Source organism: Acomys russatus, chromosome 28, assembly GCF_903995435.1.
Source record: "Acomys russatus chromosome 28, mAcoRus1.1, whole genome shotgun sequence".
NCBI lineage: Eukaryota > Metazoa > Chordata > Mammalia > Rodentia > Muridae > Acomys > Acomys russatus.
In genome coordinates this window covers 16,417,286-16,438,791 of record NC_067164.1, presented here as the reverse complement: position 1 = coordinate 16,438,791, position 21,506 = coordinate 16,417,286, and the positions used below count along the sequence as shown (strand labels likewise).

The 21,506-nt window shown below is 42.0% G+C and overlaps 1 protein-coding gene across 1 annotated transcript in view; it reads right to left on the bottom strand.

Annotated features, from left to right (window-relative positions):
• Positions 1-20,442, bottom strand: part of LOC127210927 (alpha-fetoprotein-like) — a 38,512-nt gene extending 18,070 nt beyond the window's left edge. Inside the window, 9 exon segments of the mRNA XM_051170708.1 lie at positions 1,217-1,395; positions 1,397-1,432; positions 8,184-8,313; positions 9,629-9,726; positions 11,642-11,774; positions 14,948-15,159; positions 17,261-17,402; positions 17,552-17,603; positions 20,349-20,442. Coding sequence (XP_051026665.1) covers positions 1,217-1,395; positions 1,397-1,432; positions 8,184-8,313; positions 9,629-9,726; positions 11,642-11,774; positions 14,948-15,159; positions 17,261-17,402; positions 17,552-17,603; positions 20,349-20,433 — 1,067 coding nt within the window. The 5' untranslated portion in view covers positions 20,434-20,442.
• Between the last annotated feature and the right edge of the window lie 1,064 nt (positions 20,443-21,506).

Genomic DNA, 21,506 nt, shown 5'->3' with positions numbered 1-21,506 from the left:
GAAAGAAAGAAAGAATGCCCTTTTGAGGCATCAAATCACCATCTCCTCCTCCCCCCTTTTCAAATAAGCCATTAAGTCTGAGTAGTCCCTTCATAATCTACACACTCATCTGGGCCACCAGAAACAAAATGGGGGCTGGGTAAGAGTGGTTTAAGAGTGAGAAACAGAGTTTAGCTCCGAGCACCTACATACAGGAGCATTCAACTGCTTTTAACTCCAGCTCTGAGGAGTCTGACACTGTTAGCCTTAGTATGCACAGAAATACACACACATACACACACACACACACACACACACACACACACAATGTAATAAAAATGATGATGATGATGGTGATAAAATAAATCTTTTTAGAAAGGAAAATAAAAGGATGCTAGATAGTTTTCAAAACGCTTATAGGATGCTTTGTAATCGACTGCCTCAGTTCTCAGTTGGAACACACTGCCTGGGAGATGAAGCTGCCACACAGATAGACTGGACAGGTTCCCACAATGCAGAGTTTTGTGTGCTGCCTTTTACTTCTCAGTCTAGTCAGCACAAGTCCATTGACTCTTTCAGTACCAAATGCAAGTCTAGGAATTTATATGAGTGGGTTCAGCTAGTAATGGTATTCCATCTTGTTAACTAGTATCGGGCATAATTTGTGAAATATAAGTGAGGTGAGGTCGTTTAACTTTGAGGAAAGCTCAGTTCTCATGGCTGCACAAGTGGCCCTGGAAGCGTTTTTAATCGCACAAGTTCTTGTTTTAATGTTAAATATTGAATTCACTTTGCTTTAAAGCACAAATTACCACCGACTTCTGAACGGCGACCAATGGTGCTAATACCCCAACTCTTTAATGCTTAAGTGTTACGTGCATTTGATAATGTATATTAAATTAGTTAGACGTGCTTGTCAGGAGTGCCAATTTGATCCTCTGGCTTATCTCTAAGTCCCTCATGCCAGTTCTTATAACGTCTGAATATCGCCATGTTCTTCTTCTCTAAGGCCCTTACACTAGTTGTCAACGTAAAGGACCTCTGGCTTCTCTTTCATGTATTGTCTGTTCCCAGCTGCAGGGACCCACATTCCCATGTGGCTTCAGGAATGGAGGGAAACAACCGTGACAGCCTCAGGCTCCTCTTGGCCATGGGGATCTATCACCGGCCACGTTTTCATTCCCATTTCCAACCTCTCTCAAATGAAACCACAAGCTCCAGGGAAAGGCTGCATTACTCTTGCAGAAGGCTGTCCGGCTCGCCAACAAAACGTTCGCACACAGACTGCTCCTCTGTAAACCTTTTGAGCGGCAGGGGCGAAAGGTTGGGTCTGTCATCATTTTCTGAGCTGATGACGCATTCCCCACGGAATGGTTCCGGCTGTTCGCAGCACTCAGCAAATTTGCTGGATAAAAGCGGCCTGGTTAGAGCAGGTATAGTTCATAAGCTGGCGCTGGGAGACATGAAAGGAGCAGTTATTCTCTGATTACTTCTTTTTTCACCTTACTCCACTGTAACACACCGCTGTACCCCAGGCAAACTGAAAAGCCCAAAGAGACGTTCATCACCATCCATCTTAGAAAGAAAAACATGTCTATTTGACCTTATTTAGCATCTCACACTCTTATCTACCTAATAAGAAGATAGGAGAAGATAAATTGTATTAATGTTGCCACATTTATAGCCCAAAAACTACAACCAAGCGTTCTATTTTCTTCCCAGTCTGAGAAGCATTTGTCTCGGAAGCATGCCACACGCTCTCTCTGCTCCTCAGCATATTCCATGCCGCTGCCCTACTTACATATCTGCTTGCTTAAATGCACAGATAATCAGTTATAGCTGTGAATTAGCTAGTCTCTGCACTTAAGGAACGCATGACCTACTCACGGAGTCAAATAACTAAACACAACAATCATAAAATGGCAATATTTAGTACTTCAATATGATTCTTCAGAAGAAATCAGAGAAACAGGCAGTTCCAATAGAATGGAGACCTTGAATGACCCGAGTCACAAAGGACAATTAGAAGTAAATTCTCAAAACAAAGGAAAACAAAGATGTTCTAGAATCATTTGCTCTTATATGTATATAAAACCTTAGAAGTAAGAAAGCATGACCCCATTGGGAAAGGCCCATTTGAAAGTGGTTGAGAAAGTTAGTTGAGGCTTGGTTAGACTAGGGGCTACTGGCTGGTAGAACTGAAAAGATTTTAACAAAAGGGAGCAAAGGGGGTGAGAAGAAAGATCTAGGCTCACTTGGGAGAGTAGAAGAGTATACTTCACTAAAGCTGATGGGCAAGAGCAAAAGCAGATGAGCCTAGTGGTTGAAGAGTGAAACGGAAGGATTTCCTGTGGGTGTTGAGCTCAGAATGACTTTGAGCATCTATAAAGCATTTACAGGGAGATTTGTCCTCTAAGCTGAGGGATAATGTGTAACTCTGAGGCTGAGAGTGCTGTGTCGTAGGCAAATTATGGGTCAGTTTAAGCCTCTCTGAAGGAAGCGTGTGTGTGTGTGTGTGTGTGTGTGTGTGTGTGTGTGTGTGTGTGTGTGTGTGTGATGAGCTGGTTAACCAAGGAGCTAGTGTGCACTCACTTGCTCTCTCCCCCATCTCCCTCCCCTCTTCCCCCTTCCCCCTCTCAGTGGCTCATCACAATCAAGTTACAGCTCCCTCCTGTAAGGGAGGAAAGGTGAAACTCCTCCAGGCAGCAGCTCCAGGAAAGAAAACCAACGTTGTTACCTTCTACCTGTGGCTCCTTGCCTTGCCTTTAGCAGTTAACCCTACTGAGATGAGAGCGTGATGGGGAGAGAAGGGACTAGAGACTGACACATCAGGATTAACAAAAAACCAGTTTTCAAAAAAAGACAGATTGGGAGCCCTTCTTCACCTGGACTTCATGTGATGAACCGAGCACGCTGCAAATAAGCTCATGCCCTACCAGTGAGGTGGTCAAAGGGTTGTGTCATTGGAGGGCTGATGCTTGGGGGTGGGGGGAGGTAGAGGGGGGGTGGAAGGTGCTTTCCCCCTTAGATCACTAGCCCACTCCTGTTCTCAGGAGTTCTTTCGCTTTGGTAATAAATGGTCTCTGTTTCTAACCATGTGTCCCCTGCTACAGTTCTTAGTCATGGGGCTGAGGAATAGTTCAACAAGGGCCCCCTGAGGCCCATAGCCAGTGGTGCTTATAACAGGAAGTGTGCGGTAGGGTGGAGCCCAGGGAACAGCTGTGAGCTGGGCCACCAATGGCCTGAATAACTTTTAACCAGGATTCATGCAAGTGACTCCAGCTAGTTTTTAGACAGGCAGGAAATACAATTCATGTCCAGAAACGGCTTAGACAGGCAGACAAAGAGAGAGTCCTTACTGGGTGACTCCCCAGCTCTACCTGTGCAGAGAGAGAGAGAGACAGAGACAGAGACAGAGACAGACAGACAGACAGACAAACAGACACAGAGACAAAGATAGAGATGAACACAGAGACACACACACACACCAAAGAGAGACACACACAGAGACAGAGAGAGACAGACAGACACAAGCACACAGAGAGAGACACACAGAAAGAGAGAGAGAGAGAGAAAGAGAGAGAGAGACAAAGAGACAGAGAAAGAGTGAGAGCAAGAGAGACAGAGAGAGAGCCTAGAAATGCCTGGAATTCTGAATTTCAAAGAGTAGTAAGAAAAGGAGAGGGAAAAGCTAATGAGAGAAGCAGTAAGAACATAGATATTCCCAGGTGAAATTTCCTCTCTCCATTCGCTGTTGTGGAGAAATAAACAAGTGCAGTGGTTGACAGCTAAGTACTGTCCTTGACTTGTCACTTCCTGACTCAAAAAACTTGGGAAACTTTCTCACCTCCTTGTGCCTCAACTTCCTAGTCTGAAAAAACGGCTAATAAAATTATACTTGATAAGGCTGTGGGAAAGAAATAAAATTGTTGTCAAGAATCCATTAGATGTTCTAAGCCAGTGGTTCTCAATCTTCCTAATGCTGCAACCCTTTAATACAGTTCCTCACATTGTAGAGCACACCCCGCCACTCCTGCCACCAACCATAGAATTATTCTTGCTGCTACTTCGTAACTGTTATTTTGCTACTGTTATGAATCATAACATAAACATGTAATATGCAGGATAGCTGATATGCAATACCTGAATGGGTCAGGACCCCCAGGTAAAAAAACTGAAATGGTTAGGCTCAGTATGGGGCACTAGCGTTTAAAAAGTTAGTGACGTAGCAATTACGACACAGCCTTAGATGGCTGTTCCTACAGGGCTACAGAGTCAGGGAGGAGCTGGGCGAACCGTACTGAGTTCTAGTGGTTGAAGTGAGAATATTAAATTATAGCAATATTGAAGCTTGATGTTGGGAATAAACACTCCTTTTGGTCAGCGTGGAGCTGTGAGTCAATACGGCGTGATGGGAACAGTGACAAGACTGGTAGACATAGTGTGTGCAGCATGAACTTCTTTCATCAGAGCAGTAGGAGAAACGACCTAATCAAGAAGGAAATAGGTTAAGATAGCATGAACAGTGGAGGACGGTGTATATATAAAAGAAAAGATTGGGGTGGAAGGTTTAATCAGTGATGGAGCACTAGTTTAGGAAGTATAAAACCCTAATTCAATCCCCAGCAACAGAAAGGGTCGGGGGGGGGGGGGGGAGTAAATTATTGCTCAAATCAAATGATTATTAACGCAGTTATTCTGAAAAGAATGGAGATTCCACCAAGCAGACAGCCAAACATCTGCATTAAAAGCAACAGACAAAACTAACAGGAGAATCAGTATGATTAAAGGCATAAGCCCAGCAAGTAAGTGCAAGAATTTGTCTTGGAGAACAAATTAAACCATCCCTTTTCAGGGCCAGTTCATTAAAAAGAAGACCAAATACATAAGAAAAATGACATACAGCCGCATAATATGATGGTGTTTTTATTTCAAATGCTAGTATCATCTAGAGCTTTCTACCCCTCAATGAGAAAATGCTAATAAGTGAGATGTTTTGAAGAAGAATACCATTGAAAACGTGGCAAAATAAATAGTCTAAACACTGAGTTGGTGCATCCTGAAACAACACCACTCCACTCCATGAGCCTCTGAGCACACCACTAACCAATCAACTAACCAACTGAGATGTTGCCTTGCTTAGTGTTATGTCTCTGTGCGAGGTGCTTGTTTAATAAGGGCTGAGGTTTCCTCGGTGTTGAACTCTTGGCCAATAGCATGACCACACAAACAGGAGGAGACTCATCTAGTAAGCACATTTTCTTTATAAGACACATTGTCATCTTGTGCTTAAGACAGCATCTCATTGCTGTATTTGGAACGCCCGTGAGCATCAGAATTACCAACAAAAGTGTTCCCATCAAGTGCACTGAAAAAAAAAAAAAAAAAAAAGAACACTTGTTTATAGTATGAAAGCTGAAGCAAATCCAGAACAGTGCCTTGTCGAACCCCACAGGGGTGTGCTATGTGCATTGGGAGGCTCAACTGTCTAGCTTCCCTGAGCATGTGTTAGCCTGGGAACAACCATGGAAGCGCACTGTTGGTTTTGCATCTGGGAAAGCAGATTCATTCCAAATTAGAGAATCCATGAGCAATGAGGAGCTGCTGGGGAGGCATTGAGGCTGACACACAGCAGACGTGGAAAGGAGTTCTGCCATTTCCTATCTCCACCTCAATCTCAGGTTCAATGAACAAGCTCGAAGTCTTCCAGAACACATAGCTTCAATCGTATTTGGAAATGTTAAAGGGCATGGAAAGATGCTTCAGTGGCTAAGAGCACTGGCTTCTCCTCCAGAGGTCCAGGGTTTGATTCCCAGCACCCACTTGGCATTTAACAATCATCTATAAATCTAATCCTAAGAGATCTGACCCTCTTCTGGCTCTCTTAGGTGCTGCACATACAAGGTACACACACACACACACACAGAAAGAGAGAGAGAGAGAGAGAGAGAGAGAGAGAGAGAGAGAGAGAGAGAGAGAGATCATCTATATACACATAAAATAAAAACAAATCTTTTAAAATGTTTTAAAAGGAAACAAATTCATTTTTAGCAATTAGTGTAAATAAATATCCAATTTTTATAAGATATATATATATATTTAAAGTGTTATTATAGCTTGAATGAGAAATTCTAATACAAACACATAAACATCACAAGTCTAGAAATATAACAAAATGAGATTTGTAAAAAGTGGTTAAAATGTAAGAAATATTTTTTCACTGTGCCTTTCTGGTGAGTGTGTAATGAGCTTGTGTGTGCAGCTTTGAGTGTGTGAGTACAGGTACATGAGTGCTGTGGTGCACATGTGGAAATCAGAGGGCATCTTTGAGGTCAGTGCTAGCCTTCCATCTTGTCTGAAACAGGGTCCCTTGTTATGCACTGCCCTGTCAGCAGGACTAACTAGCATGGAAGCTGGGAAGTCTCCTGTCCCCAGCTGCCTTTTCACTCCGGGTACACTAGGATTAGAGACATATACACCACATCCAGATTTACATGAGTTCTGGCATCAGAGCACCAGTCCTCACACTTGTTGAAAAGTACTTTCACTTATAGAAATCCATCAGTGAATAAGACAAAAGATAGAAATCAAATGTTCATCCAAAGATAAGAGCATAGTATCCACATATTAATGTTCAGAATCCATCCTAAATAAAAGTAAATGAACAAATGAATAAAGCCTCCCTGAAGTATAGTGAAAATTCTCTGGATATATATATATATATAAAACCTTTGGCAAGCCACTAACCTTAGAGCTGCTTCCATTACAATCTGGACCAGGACAGGATCGCCAGAACAATTTAGTTACTTTAACTTGTTTGTGAATACCAGGCAATAAAATTAGAAAAGTGCAGGTTGTTCTGGCATGCCTGCTGCTGTCCAGCCTCCACCAGCAGAAGGCCTGCCGTCACTGGCTGGCCATAGGTATTCTGTATGTGTGAAGGGCTTTCTGAGATTTTGTTTTGTCTGGACTGGATTCTATCAGGGCCATATGTCCCTTTACTTTTCAACTCTTTAGTCAGAGAGGATCTGCCGGTCTGCCCTAAGGGATGAAGCTCAGTAGTGGAGGGCTTGCCTGGCAGGCAAAAGGCCCTGGATTCAACATGTGAGCCAGCACCCCAAAGCACGCAAAACAGCCCTGGCTATGGTTCTGGCCAGTATCCAGAGTCTGAGGAATCGGGGATGGCAGAGCTGAGTCACAGTGACCGCCAAAGCCTGTTGGAGCCAGCACTCTGTCCCAGCTGCATGAAGTGTAAGAATTTGTGATCTAGAGGATCCTCCTGTTTGCCTATTTTAGCTGGGTTTTTTTTTTTTTTCAATCTATATCTTCTAAATTGTCCTGTGATGGGAACTAAAGGGTTGAGGGGTAGAGAGCTTTTCCCAAAGGATCTCTGAGATTTCTCATAAAACGATGCTTCAGCTTGTTTTAGCCTTCGGATTCTTTGTCCGTGCTGAGAACCAGCCCGCCCTTCAGACTTGCAGAACAAGTAAGAACATGATTCGTGGCTTGAGGGGGCCTTAGGGGCCTTGCGCATCCTCAGTTCATTCCTTCCTTGGGACACGGGAACTTTATGTTTGGATATGGCATAGGCCATGTCCTGTGCGCCCCACACTACACTGATGGGGTTTCTTCCCCCAACCCCTGCCTGAGCTGATGTCAGATGCAATCCTAGGCCGTAAGCAAGAAGCCGCACTGAATTAAATATAGTCCCGATTTGGAAGAATAAAGGTATGTGGTAAATGAAAGAAGGGAAGGGGAGAACTATTGCATGAGGTGGAGACAGAAGGGAGGAAGATGGTATTCTACTGATAAAAAGAAGCAGTCATGGGGTTGGAGAGATGGCTCAGCGGTTAAGAGCAGTGACTTCTCTTCCAAAGGACCCGGGTTCAATTCCCGACACCCACATGGCAGCTCACAACTGTCTTTAACTCCAAGATCTGACATCCTCACACAGACATACGTGAAGGCAAAACACCAATGCACATAAAATAAAAATAAATAAATTATAAAAAAAAAAAAAAAAAGAAGCAGTCATTGCTTTCCTAGTTCCGTTATTTACCACTGCATCATTGCTTAAGAAATTTAAACTTTGTAAAGGTTAAATATGGCAGATGATGACAGCAATCAATATGTGCTGTATGTGCATAAAATTGACAAAAAACAAATCTAATTAATTAAAAAATATTTAAGAAGAGATGCCTTACCCTGCCCAGTGCACACGCTACTGTGTTTCCCTCACAACAGGTCTCATGTAGATTTTTAACATCCGTGGTCAATTTGACAATTTCAGAAAAATTAGCTTTAGGTTGTTTCTTAGTGAGCAGAATCAATTCTCTGTAAAGAAAATTAAGTATATTTAAATAGTATCATTTTAGAATGAGCATAAGTATTCTGTTTTTAGTAATTATTTTATTTTTGAGATTACAATATAATTAAACCATTTCTTCCTTTCCTTTCTTCAATATTTTAAATTTCTCCTTTAAGTAACCAAAAGTGTCTAAATACATTAGCAAGTATTAAGAAGTTTTTTTAAAAATTTTCTTTGGTAATGATACATAGACCCGCACAAAGATTAAATCTCAATAATCTCAAATATGATAATTTTCATCATAATAAAAAGCTGCATTGCTGAGATATTGAAACGTACAACTTGAAAGCCTTAGAAATATGACCAATCCTTTTTTCCAACATTAATCTCATCACAAAGAAAAAAGAATGAGGCACAGGGCTCCTCTGTGCCTATTGCCAAGTCCCAGGAGTTCCTCTGGAAATAAAACATCCCTGTTGTCCAGGTAGCCCCATGCTGTCAGTCACTGAAGAAGATGGGGATTTAAAAAGTACATGGGTTCAAGCTGGAGAGGATGAGCTAAGACCTCCTCCACCCTTCGTTCCAAGAGAAGAGAGGATTTTTTTTTTCCTCTATCCTTTACTATAGAAAATGATTCATTTAGTGTCTGCATCTTTATTATATTATCATCATCCTCATCATCACCACCATCATCATCACCCCCTCTTACAAGGCCAGCTGCCTTTGAACACATTATGCAGCCCAGGATGACTTTGAACTCCTGATCCTCCTGCATCTACCTCTCAAATTATGTAATGGTGGGCGATATGCCACCATGCCCAGCCAAGTCCCTGCATCTTTTTTTTTTTAAGTTTACTTTTACTTGTAATAATATGGATGTGTGTGCCTGTGTATGAGAATGTGAACGTGTGAGTGCAGGTGCCCAGGGAGTCCAGAAGAGGGCAGCAGGTCCCCCAGAGCTAGGTTACAGGAGATTGATTGTGAGCCATTCAGTGTGACTACTGGGAACCTAGCGAGTCCTCGGCAACAGCAATATCTATTTTATCTCTCCAGCCCTAAGTCCCTGCATCTTAGTGTCCAAAAATCTATCACGCACTGAGGGGAAGGGTTTGAGCAGATGAGATAAACTTATTGAGGACATAATGGGTGCAGATGAGGACTGTGATTTCACACCCAGCTCTTGTGCCAGTTTTAAACAAATAAGTAGCACACATAGAGAGAAGGGTTCCAGATATATAGACAAACACTGTCAAATAATGGGTAAATGGCCTTCCAAAGTAGTTTATTCAAAACAGCTGACCTAGCAGCGACAAAGCCCAGAAATCTGCATAGAAAACTTACACTGCTCTTTCTACTTTGTCATCGAATTTCATCCCAATTTCACACAGATGACGATGTCTTGCAGATATTCCTCTAACATATTTTCTGATGGGTTCTAGCTGCCAACAGAAGACAGCTCATTAAAGAAAAGCATCAATGACAGAAAACATTAATAACATCATTAGGGAAAAAAATAGAAAACTACAAATCATCTACTTCGTCAACACTAGGTCTTCGCCCTAATGAGTTAAGAGGGGCATAGCTACAAAGACATAGCATGACAAGAATTTTGCAAAAATAACACCTCACTTCCCCAGAGATCAATTGTCTTAAATCTTCATAAACAAACTAATATCTAGAGAGCCACCAGAAGAGACTCAAAAACTGCCTTACAGCTGCACTTTTTATTTTTAATGCAAGTCATTGACCATTTTATCTCGGAAGTGTATCAAACTGCTCAGCTGCAATAGATGTTTCAGATCTGCAATTCATGTTAACGTCTTCACCTCCAAATGTCCCGGGTTTTTTTTTTTTTAAACCAGAGATTTCTACTTAAAAGGATAGCATCCAAGTCATATCATTTTCCCCACAGTCAGTTTCTTGCCTGGAATTTTTTTCCTAAATGTGCAACATACCCCTATGGTGTTAAACTGCAGATGCAGTAAGGGAGCTAAGAGGTTTCCTGTTGTGATGTTCACAAGTGGCTCTTGTTCTTTCTTTGGAGAAAATTACATAATCAGTTATATTGCATATTAACTGTGCCTGTGATCGGGGCATGATGAAGCCTCAGAGATGTTCATGGGAAAAGGCAAATGTATTTGTATTTTCTTTTGAAGTGCTAAATGAGACAGACATCAGCGCATAATCACCGCCTTTCAGGCTTTAATTGAAAAGAAACCAAGAGGAAAGAGAAGGGATGGTCTGGCTCAGGAACTGAAAATTGCTTCGGAAGGAGCCAGAATCCACCAGGATGATAAGGCGGAGATCCGAAATATATAACAAAAAGCTTTAATGAAGATAGTTACAATCACAGAGTTCTTAGCCCATGGCAGAAACTCTTCAGATACACTATTTGTTTTAATATACAAGGAGGAACTGGGTAGAAAACAGAGATAGAGTTCTACGAATTTTAGAGGAAATGAGAAGGTTTCCTACTTTGAACAATGAAGAAATCAAGACAAAAGAAGCCATTGTCAGCCTTGAGTTATTCATTATAATGACTATCAAACTACCATTAATTTTCAGCACAGCATGTAGAATATCAGACTGGTACTGCCCCCTCCCCATGACGGCCCTACACACACCCTAACATGGCTCTGTTACTATTTAGAATTTTTTTTAATGATTAGAACCTTTAATGAGTGTGCATGCGAGCCAAAACGTCTCAGGCCCTGTGTTTTTCTGACAAGAAACTGACCGTCATTATCCCATCAACAATTAAAGTTTACATGCAGGCCCTTTGCAACTGGTGGGATCTTACAGTGCTTCAAACAGGAGGACATGGTAGAAGTGACTTCCAAGGCTAGATTACAAATGGCTACCCAGCCATCTCTTTGCCTACAAGGAGAATCCTTCCTGAAGCCTTTGGCTACACACAAACAATCCAGTTGCTCTCTGGCCACCGTGCTGTGAAACAGCCCAACCTAGCCCTGGCAAGAACACTACCTGCACACATTTTAGGTTGTACACAGAGAGAAGAGATGTGCCAGTGCCCAGGAGCTCTGACTCCTCCCAAATCCCAGATCCAGATATTATCTGATTACAATTATATGAAAGTACATGAGCCAGAAACACCCAGGTGAGTTACTTCCTGAATTTCTGATTTCTAAATGCTTAAATGTTCATTTTCAAAGCTGTCCTGCTTCTCATATTTCAAGACTACATACCTTTCTTTTTAAAATTAACTCTGTTCACTAGGTCCGGAGAAGAGCTTTGGATTCTGTATCTCTGACATGCCGTGAGGTGGTGTTACACTGCTGGTCTACAATGCCCGGAGCAAAGCCCTAAATGACAACTGAGTTATGTATACAGTACCTTTGTCTGCAGGCACTCTGTTTTATTTTCCTCTTGACAACATGACTGAACAGCTGTTTCATAGCAAGCAGACATGGTCAAGACAGTAGGCCCATATAAAAATGGATGTCTTCTAGAAGTTTCATAGCTGTACCTGTAATTTGACAATAGTATGATTTAGCATTTGGGCCCATATGCCAATGTCATTTCTAACACACAGCATTTATTCATTTTCGTGCCTATCTGAAATGTCTGGAAATTTACCTAAAAACCATCAAATATTCACTATGAACAAATCACCAGGCTCATTTCCTGTGTGCCCATGAAGTGACTGTGACAAGTGGGCTGAATGCAATCAGAAATAAAATCTCCCCAGGTTCTTAGTGAGACTGAGATAGGAGGTCCAGTAATCTAAGGTGCACTTTCCAGGATTGCTCATCTGGCTCAAGAGTTGACTTTACAAGTATTGATGGTCGCCCAAAGTTTCTCCAGGTCACCCAGAAGTGCTTTCTAGACCATCACAGTCAGCGTTATTTTCCTTTAAGACCTGCCACTCAGTGTTTTTACTTGTTACTAAATTCCCTGAAATTATGTTTCCTCACACCAGTCTGAGGAACCTTTTTAAAAGCAGACTCATGCACACATGAATATGCACTCAGCACAAGTCAACACTATAGACCGAAACTTGTACTTTCACATAAATCCAGTTCCTTTTCCTGTGTGCTTAGGGACACTTCTTTTCCAGTCCCTGTAGTGAAGTTGGCAGCTTTGATCAATAAAATATGAATGGACATGCCATGCCTCACTTCTAGTCTTGACCATTTATTTCTTTGCAAAACTCCCAATGCTCTTTCTTCTATAAGCACATGTGTGTTCCTGGTGGTGTAACTCAAGGCAGTGGCAATGAGATTCAAATACTCATTAGATAAGACTTGTCAGGATTTGAGCTGACCTGTGAAGAAGCTGAGCTGCCCGATGTCAAAGTAGCCAAGTAAGGCTGGAAGCCAAGATGAAAGCCATGGTCACAGTACAGTTAACTGTTTTCTAGGGTCATAAGGGGGGAGCTAAAGGAAGAATGTCCATATTCCGTTGGCTCCCTTCAGTGATCAAGACAGTTGAGGATCATAGGAATTAACCTAGGGGTCAACAAGATGGCTCGGTGGGTGAAGGTGTTTGCCATGCTACCTAGTGACCGGGATTTGATACTTGAAACACGCGTGAAGGGAGAAAGACATGAATGTCCCCACAAAGTTATCCTTTCACACACACACACACACACACACACACACACACACACACACACACACATACATATATATACATGTGTATATATAGATATTTATAGATATAGAGATGGACACATTTGTACACAATAACCCTTTATTCAAAAAGGAATTACCATACATATTGAATCTTCCCATTATGAAGAAGCCCTGGGGCAGAGCTCCTACAGTTTCATGGACCCTGGTACAAGGATAGAGAAGACTTAAAAGAGTCTGAGAGCAGTAAGGGCTCTACTGAGAATCCTGGCAAGCAGGACTCCAAGAGGAGGCACCGCAGCAAGGAGTACAGCTCTGTTTGGGAGCGTGGTGTCCAGATCACCAAAGTCCCTGACAGTGTCCTTCAGTATACTGCCTTGGGGATGCTTTGGGGGTTGCCTGAAGCTTGCCGTGATTAACAGCACACATAGCGATTTGATACTCGAGGGACCATCTTGCTCTTAATGTCGGGCATTTTGGAACTTGCCTGGTACACGGTCCCTCAGTCATTTCTGACCGTCTGAGGGCACATGGTTCTTTCACAGAGCTGCAGAAATCTCTGAGGGCAGTTCTGCCCCCCCGTAAGGGTGAATTAAAGGGCAAACAGCTCCCTGTTACCTAGTCTCCTCATTTATCCCTGGCCTGGACTAGCACGAGGAAAATCTGTTACCACGTCACCACCAAGCTCCCCGACTCCAGACCCAGCAATTAGATCTCTGCTTCATTCCTCGAGTCGGTGCCTGACTCAAGTAACATCGACAGAGCCGTGCTCCATGAGAGGCCACGGGAGTCCGGTGTTTCCCTCGTCCTTTCCTGGGCCTAAACCCCAACTACTTGCTAGCACCAGACTCTCAACAGATGCAATTCCATGCTAACTAGGATTCCAGGCAATGGTCTTGGCAATACTATAGCAATCACTCGCCTTGGGATTACACAGTCCAATTTTTCAGCTGAAGACTCATCCTTCTTTAATCTACAATTATTGCTTGTTTCTTAACTCAAATGACAGACTCCATACCACGCCTCGCAGATGCCCTGTTACTGGCCTCTATCTCCAGTGCTCTTCGCTTTTTTTTTTTTTTTTTTTTTTTTTAATGGTTTCCTTAGGCTAGCCTAGTTGTCCAGAACCTTTGTAATACATGGATATATAGATATGCTGCCTTGTGAAGGTCCTCGTATCCCAGGCCCTGACGCAATCCTGGCTCTTAGGTTTCCAAAGAGCTCGCGCAGTTGCGCTGGAACTATAACGCTGCAGCCGTGGTTACGTCAGCAGATAAGGATGCAGGAGCACAAGCATGCCTCCCCACAGAACAAGGTGGAGCAATCTAAGCAGCAAAGGCAATAGACACTCCCAAAATTTGGATTTACGTCTTAGTCTACCATTTCTCCTCCCCGCGGCCGTGCCTGGGGTGGCCTGGGATGGTCTCCTTCCTGCTTAGGAGGTGGTGGTCTTACCTCCGGCTTAATCTGCAGCAGCCTGATGTAAAACACAGACAAAGCGCAGCTACCCACGATGCTGAGACATGCTGATATGCTCATTAGGGGGAGGACAAGGGCGGGGCCCACCAACGACAGGAGGGTTTCGTGGGAACCGGCTGGAGCCTGCCTAGAGGGCCTTTGTCATCATCTTTGCAAAGCCTTGTCCTTCCTCTTAGCTAGACAGGTTGCCTGTTTAGTACCCAACCACATGCCCTCTTATTTACTTTGCTTGGTGTTGCAATGCTGTTTTAACCCCAGCATTTGTTTAGCACTAGCTTTTTTTTTTTTTTTTTCCACCACAATGCTGTGAATACCGTTTTCTACTGCTCTTTCTAACCAAGGAGGCAAGCCTTTAAGGACCCATTTTTAATCATCCACAGCAGTTATTTTCCAGGCCTTATAGATCCAGTAGTGTATTAATTGTCATCCTTTTTAGAAGAAAAAAAATGTATTGTAGCTAAAGCTTTCATTTTAACTCCATATATATAAAGCACGGCTCTCAGAGAATTTTACATGCAAAAAAAAAAGTCTGACTTAAAATTTGAGAAATATTCTTCTTAAAAGATTCTGGCAAAGAGAAGTGGCTTACCTCGCCTTCAGGGAGCCGTTTTTCTCCCCACCCTTCTCACAGGTCAGCTCAGGCCTCGGAGTCAGGAGTGAATAGCTGCTGTCTGCGTCATCTTTCTTATAGGACAGGAAGCACTTGAGTCTTGCTGTACTTTTCCTTTTACAGCAGTCAGTGAGCACGTGGCTGTCTACCAGTCCTTGGTTATTGCAAATATGTGTAAGGAAAGCGGCCATCTATTGGAGGAAAGAAGAGCAAACAGGATAAATATAAGAGGCCAAAATTCCTCATCGTGGGAAAGTTCAGCTGGATCTGTGATGCTGCGCTTTGAATCCAATCATCTCTGGGCACAGAAATTTTCATCTTGTCTGCTTATTTATTCTGTGCGCACATATGTATTCTTAACTAATTAATTTTAATTTTGTTTATTCTGCGTGTGCATATGTACATATTCTGTGTACACACGCATGTGGAGAGGCAGTGGCCAATACTCGGCATCTTTCTCAATCACTCTCCATCTTAGTTCTAAGACAAGGTCTTTCATTGAACCTACAGCTTTACTGACTGATCAGCAAGCTGCCTGTCTCTGGTCCTTACTGCTGGCGTTCTAGAAATGCGCAGCTGTGTCTGCATTGGCATACTGACTAGGATCTCAACTCAGATCTATGTACATGCACAAGTACTTCACGGACTGAATTATCATCTCAGGCCCCAGCAAAACTTTTAAGTAAAAATCTTTTAGGTTTTTTTTTTTGTTTTGTTTTGTTTTTTTGGCATTCATTTACCTATGATATATTGTGCAGGGTATTTGCCTCAGAGCAGTTATACAGGTCAGAGGTCAGAGGGCCACTTGAAGGGGCAGATTTTCTCCTTCTACCTTATGGGTTCTCCAAATCAAACTTAGGCAGTCAGGATTAGCAGCAAGTGCCTCTATGGATCCATCTTTCCAGGCCCTCCTAGGTTTTCAATCTAAATTCACAAATGCTAGTTGTTGACCACAAAGAATTTACCATTTTTCTTTTCCTAGGAAGCTGCTCCTTTCTCAATCGATTGAAAGCCTTTTGAAAAAAAATAAATAACTACATATAATTCAGAATATCTAGGGCAACATAGTTTTAATGAGAACTATCCAGTGAAAAGTAGATACTAATTTGCTTTATTTCCTACTCATTTTCAGATTTGTTTCCATGGGAACATATTTTAAGAATTGGACTTTGAGCTCAGTGTGTGTTCCTTGCCATCTTTCCAACGGGAAATGTAGTAATTTCAATGTTTTCAAGTGTTTTTAGGTGGCAGGAAATGTGCGGAGTTTGGTAAACCCCAACTGGCATGGGTGTTTCACATTTGAAAAATAAATACAGAAAAAAAAGTCATCTTTTGAAATGGAAATTAAAAGGGGATTGTTCTGAAATGAGTATAGCCACTGGCGGAACCTTCATTTAAAATGTAGACTGATGACACCCTCTCATTATTCAGAGTCTAGCACAGGCCTTAGTCCTGAGAGATGACGCAGGAAACTACACAAATCAAGAAGGAAAGTGACTTCGCATCTATATGGTACATTGTTTAGCATGAAAATAGGCAGTCCTGAAACTCCATATTCTAAGAGAATGTTAGTGTTGACCAAGAATTTCTCAGAGAGGGGGCATGAGATGGCTCAGTGGCTGAAGGTGCTTGCTACCAACTCTGATGACCTGAGTTCAATCCTGGGGACCCACATAGACAAAGAAAAGAAATAATTTCCACAAGTTGTCCTCTGATATCCATGTGTGTCACATCATAACACACACACACACACACACACACACACACTTTTAAAAATTGAAAAATTTTCCCCCCAAGGAATTCCTATTTTACTGAAATTGCTGGTTACAAGGCAGATAGAGTTTTTATAATGAAGCAATAACAATGCCCTTAGTTTTCTCCTGGTTGAGGGAGAAATCTGTAAAACTATTTGTTTCTTTTTTATATTCTTAAGGAAATTCCTTTCGATTAATTTTAGTTTTAACTTTAACTCAGTTTCCCAAAGTGGTTGATATGAAGGTGCCGGACACCAGCATTTTGATGACTCGGGCAGAGCAATCAATGGAAATAAACTCAGATCTTCAGAGCTGTGATTCATTCTCTTGAGTGCCTAGCCCTCAGAACCTGGGCTCCCAGAGAGAATTTGGTTGAATGGAGGCTTAGAAGCCTACACAGCTTATGTCTGGAGTGTGGTTCATACGCACACTCTTGCTTTGCAGTGTCCTGCCTAATTATCCAACCAACCCTGCTTCTAGCAGCATCTTTTGTTTATCTTCCAGTTTAGGAGACTAAGGCAGCATAGGCTCCACCTACCAGTTGGTGAGCACACTCTGAAGGTGACTCGTGCGGTTTGAGACTCTCACACTTTGCAGCCAGATCCAGGAGCCCTTTAGCTATGCTGTGGACTTCTTCATACGCTGCATCCTGAAGAAACTGAGCAACCATAATGCTGGCCCTGAAACATAAGATCTGAGTGTCCCGTATGCAGTGACTTTGCCCCCTTCCTTCTTTATTGGGTCTTCATCACCCTCTTCTCCCCCCCCCCCCCCCTTCACCAAATAATTTCAAATTTCAAACAAAAAGAATACTGACGACTAAACTCACGTGACTGATAAGTTCTCCTTCAGGTGATCCTGGCGGTCACTGTGCTGCCTGGCTGGGAGGAGGAGAAGGTTTTGTTTCCTCTGTGATTTGGATGCTCTTATGCTCCTGGCTTGTATGGGTTGAGATCCTAACCTAAGACAGGACCTTGTAACAGTCACAAGGGTAGAGCCCTCACCCATGGAATTAGCAGCCTTATAAAAGAAGCCTATGGCAGCGCATTTATCGTTTCTTCCACATGCAAGCAAAGCAAAAAGACATCACTTATTGGCCAGAAAGTGGGTTTGTACAAGGCACCAAATATGAGAACCTGCACCAGATACTGAATCTCAGGCCATCGGCAGGCAGGTTCTGTGAGACTTCAACTTCAGATGTTTACAGTCCTCCCATCTTGTGGTATTTTGACATAGCAGCTCACCTGGACTAAAACACTTATATAGCAGGCACTTTCCCAGCTCTAAAACTCTCCTTAAATTCTACAACTCATACTTATTCAATCACAGTTTTTTAGATTTATTTTCATTAGCTGTAATGATAAGAATAATTTAGCAGTATATATTTTCTTTTGAGTTTAAATGGTTTACTGTGAATGATTTTTTTAATATGCAAATATAGCTGAACTCAATCATTGGTTACAAGTAAATTGCATGTAGTTAAATTCAAAGTTCTGAATTAGGGCCTGGGGAAATGGTTCAGTTGATAAACTCCTTGCCTTCTAAGCACAAAGGCCTGAGTTCAACCACTAAAATACACTTTTAAAAAAAAGAGCTAGGCATGATGGTGCAAGCTCGATGTCTCAGGACTGACAAGGCAAAACAGGTGGGTCCCTGGGATCACAAGCTGCTGGTCTACACTACTTGACAAGCTCCAAACCAATCAAAGCCCAATGAAACAAGAGGACACCAACAGACATTTTAACAAGAGAGGCAGGAAGCTCATGAGGCCTCAACCCTAGATAAAGAAGTACAGGCAGCTAAGAAATGCTGAGAGCAAAAGAAATAACCTTCCCCAGGGTAAATCACACACACACACACACACACACACACACACACACACACACAGAGAGAGAGAGAGAGAGAGAGAGAGAGAGAGAGAGAGAGAGAGAGAGAATGAGAGAGAGAGAGTTATCCAGTACCAAATGGTCAGCCCTAAAGACATATATTTACTTGTAACATTATGTTGATTGAGCAGTTGTGCACACTCTCACACACACCACCACAACAACAACAATTAAGGAAAAAGAGGCCATGAATTTGAACAAGAGTGATCACATAGGAGAATTTGGAAGGAAGAAAGGCAAGATGTAATTGTATTGTGACATATACACAAGATGGGTGGCACCTGAAACGCACATACAAGATTGCCCTCTGGTCTACATTTGCACATAGACACACAGTGTTCTGAATTCTTTAAACTTAATGATTTGGATAAACTCTTTTATTCTCCCAGCCTGTGGTGGTGCACACGCCTTTAATCTCAGCACCTGGAGGCAGAGGCAGGCAGATTTCTGTGAGTTAGAGGCCAGCCTGGTCTACAGAGAGTTCCAAGACAGGCAAGGCTAATACACAGAGAAACTCTGTCTCAAAACAAACAAACAACCACAGAACAAAAACTCTTTGATTCTTTCACTGAAAGCTATTAGCACATTCAAAAGTAAATGTCAGCAGTTGGGAATAAAATCCCAAACACTAACAAATTTGCTTAATTTGGCAAAGAAAGTGTCTCCCACACTTTGTACTGCTCATCACTTCCATCTTCATCACCCACTCAGGACAATGCATACACTTCTCCATGGAATTATAGCCTCCTCCTTTCACTACAGGTTTCTGAAGAACCAAAACACTTTCTGTTAAGTCAACAAACAATCATTGGCAATTATTATTGCTACACAAAATAGAGGTTTTAAAGACAGCTCTTTAGATCTGAACTTCCATTTTTAAAAGGTAGAAACAAATAGCCTCTTTGCACTTAAATATGAGATACACGTTTTAGTCCTTTGGGCAGGTGCAAAGATTAAACAAGAGGCTGGGAAGGTGACTCGGTGAACAGCATGCTTGCTATGCAGTCATAAGGATGTGAGTTTGGATGCTAAGAACCTACTTTAAAAGCCCAGCACAAATAAAATAAAATAATAAAAAGCCTACCACAGGGCCTTGCATTAGTTATCCCATTGTTGGGGCAGGAAGATCCCTAGGGCTCACTGGCCAGACATTCTGGCCAATCAGAGAACTCCACATTCAATAGGAGACCCCCCACTCAAAAAATTAAGATTGACCAGCAATTGAGGAAGACACTCCATGTCAACCTCCAGCCTATGTATACATGTGCACATATGTTCACACATAAACACGTGTATATAAATATGCATTCATAGGAACACACCCCCCATACACACACATGCATAAAAGACTAAATGAAGATGTGTGAAGTCCTGAGCATATTGCCTGGTGAAAATGTTACTAAATAATGTCGCTTCTGTTACTATTCCTGCAGTCACTCACACTTTTGCTCTATTTTAATTCACTTAGCCAATTTCAAACATTGGCTTAAATCCTCAAACCTAGAATTGGGGGAGGCAAGGAAAGCTAAAACGAGACAGTCCCAGGTGAGTGGCCTCGATGTATTTAGCTCCCTTTCTGTAGTCGGTCCACACACTAGTGTCCAGCAACTTTCAATGACTCTTTTGGTAGTGATGACCAATGAGAAAGATACGCCTTTCCACGCCCATGTCAACAGTTGCCTTGGTTACACATCATGTCCTTACACATAAGCTGCACAGGCTGCAGATGAGATTTCCTACCTGCATGTAGTAAACTTGTCTGGAGAGACTCACACTTAATGTAGTTGAAGAAAACAATAAAAGACAGAGTCTTAACAATCTCCATTGTCTCAGATGAAGTTCTAGCATTTGAGAGAAATGAAGATTTTATATTCTGTTCAAGCGATTATGGTTAACCATTAACTTTTCTAGTAAATATTTTTTTTCTTAAGGCTCCCATGGATTCTCATAAAATTGAAGAAATTCGGGATAATGAAGAACTATTGGTATTCATTAATGATTACAGGTAATGTCAACCTGTGATTTGTTCAAGATTACAACACACAGGCCTTGTGAAAACAATTGATCAACACATTTGGTAAATGCCAGCCTACAATATCCCATTTCATAGAAATGCTTGTTTACATGTGCAAAGTTCTCAAGAGGCAAAGAGAAAGCAAACATGTACTGCCCGTGGCCAGACAAGTGGTCAGGGATCAGGTGGCAATGCCAGGCATATTTTCAAGCCCCTCTCCCTTGAGACCCTATTCTAAACCTCCTGGGTTAATCAGAAAAGGAACTGTTAAACCATTGCCAATGCCTCGAATAAAAATATCAGACTGCCACTCCATACAGATGTCACTAAATAACCCTGTGCCCCACCCCCAGCTCATCCATATCAATAGATTAGAGTTAACTCTGGGAGGAAAAGCAGTGCTGAACTCTACCTTTTAAAAACACTCAAATCTAAGTCTCCAGAGAAGCTATCCTCTCATAGATATTTGAATATTAGTAAAAGCTTCTAGAAAATTCAAAAAGATGCCATTTTGTCAGTCAGCGACTAATGGTAGAATTCAGAGCACAGTTAACATAAATGGTTAGGGTTATTTAAACAGTGGCCAAGAGATGGGATTTATGAATTCGTTCTATGTGTTTTTCTAGAAAACAACAATTTAAAAACAACTTTTTATGCTGGCCTTTGAGATTAAGAAAAAGGAAAGTCTCCAAGTACAAAATAAAATGATGACTTGGAATGTTGTTTGTTGGCTTATTTGCCAAAGACAGGGTCTTGTGATGTAAACAGTCTGCCTTGAGACTTGGTGTTCTTGCCCTGGACTCCTGAGTGAGTGCTGGGATTACAAGCATCGCTTGCATGCCCACCAATGATGACTTTGTGATAAATTCTACCTTCACAGCAAA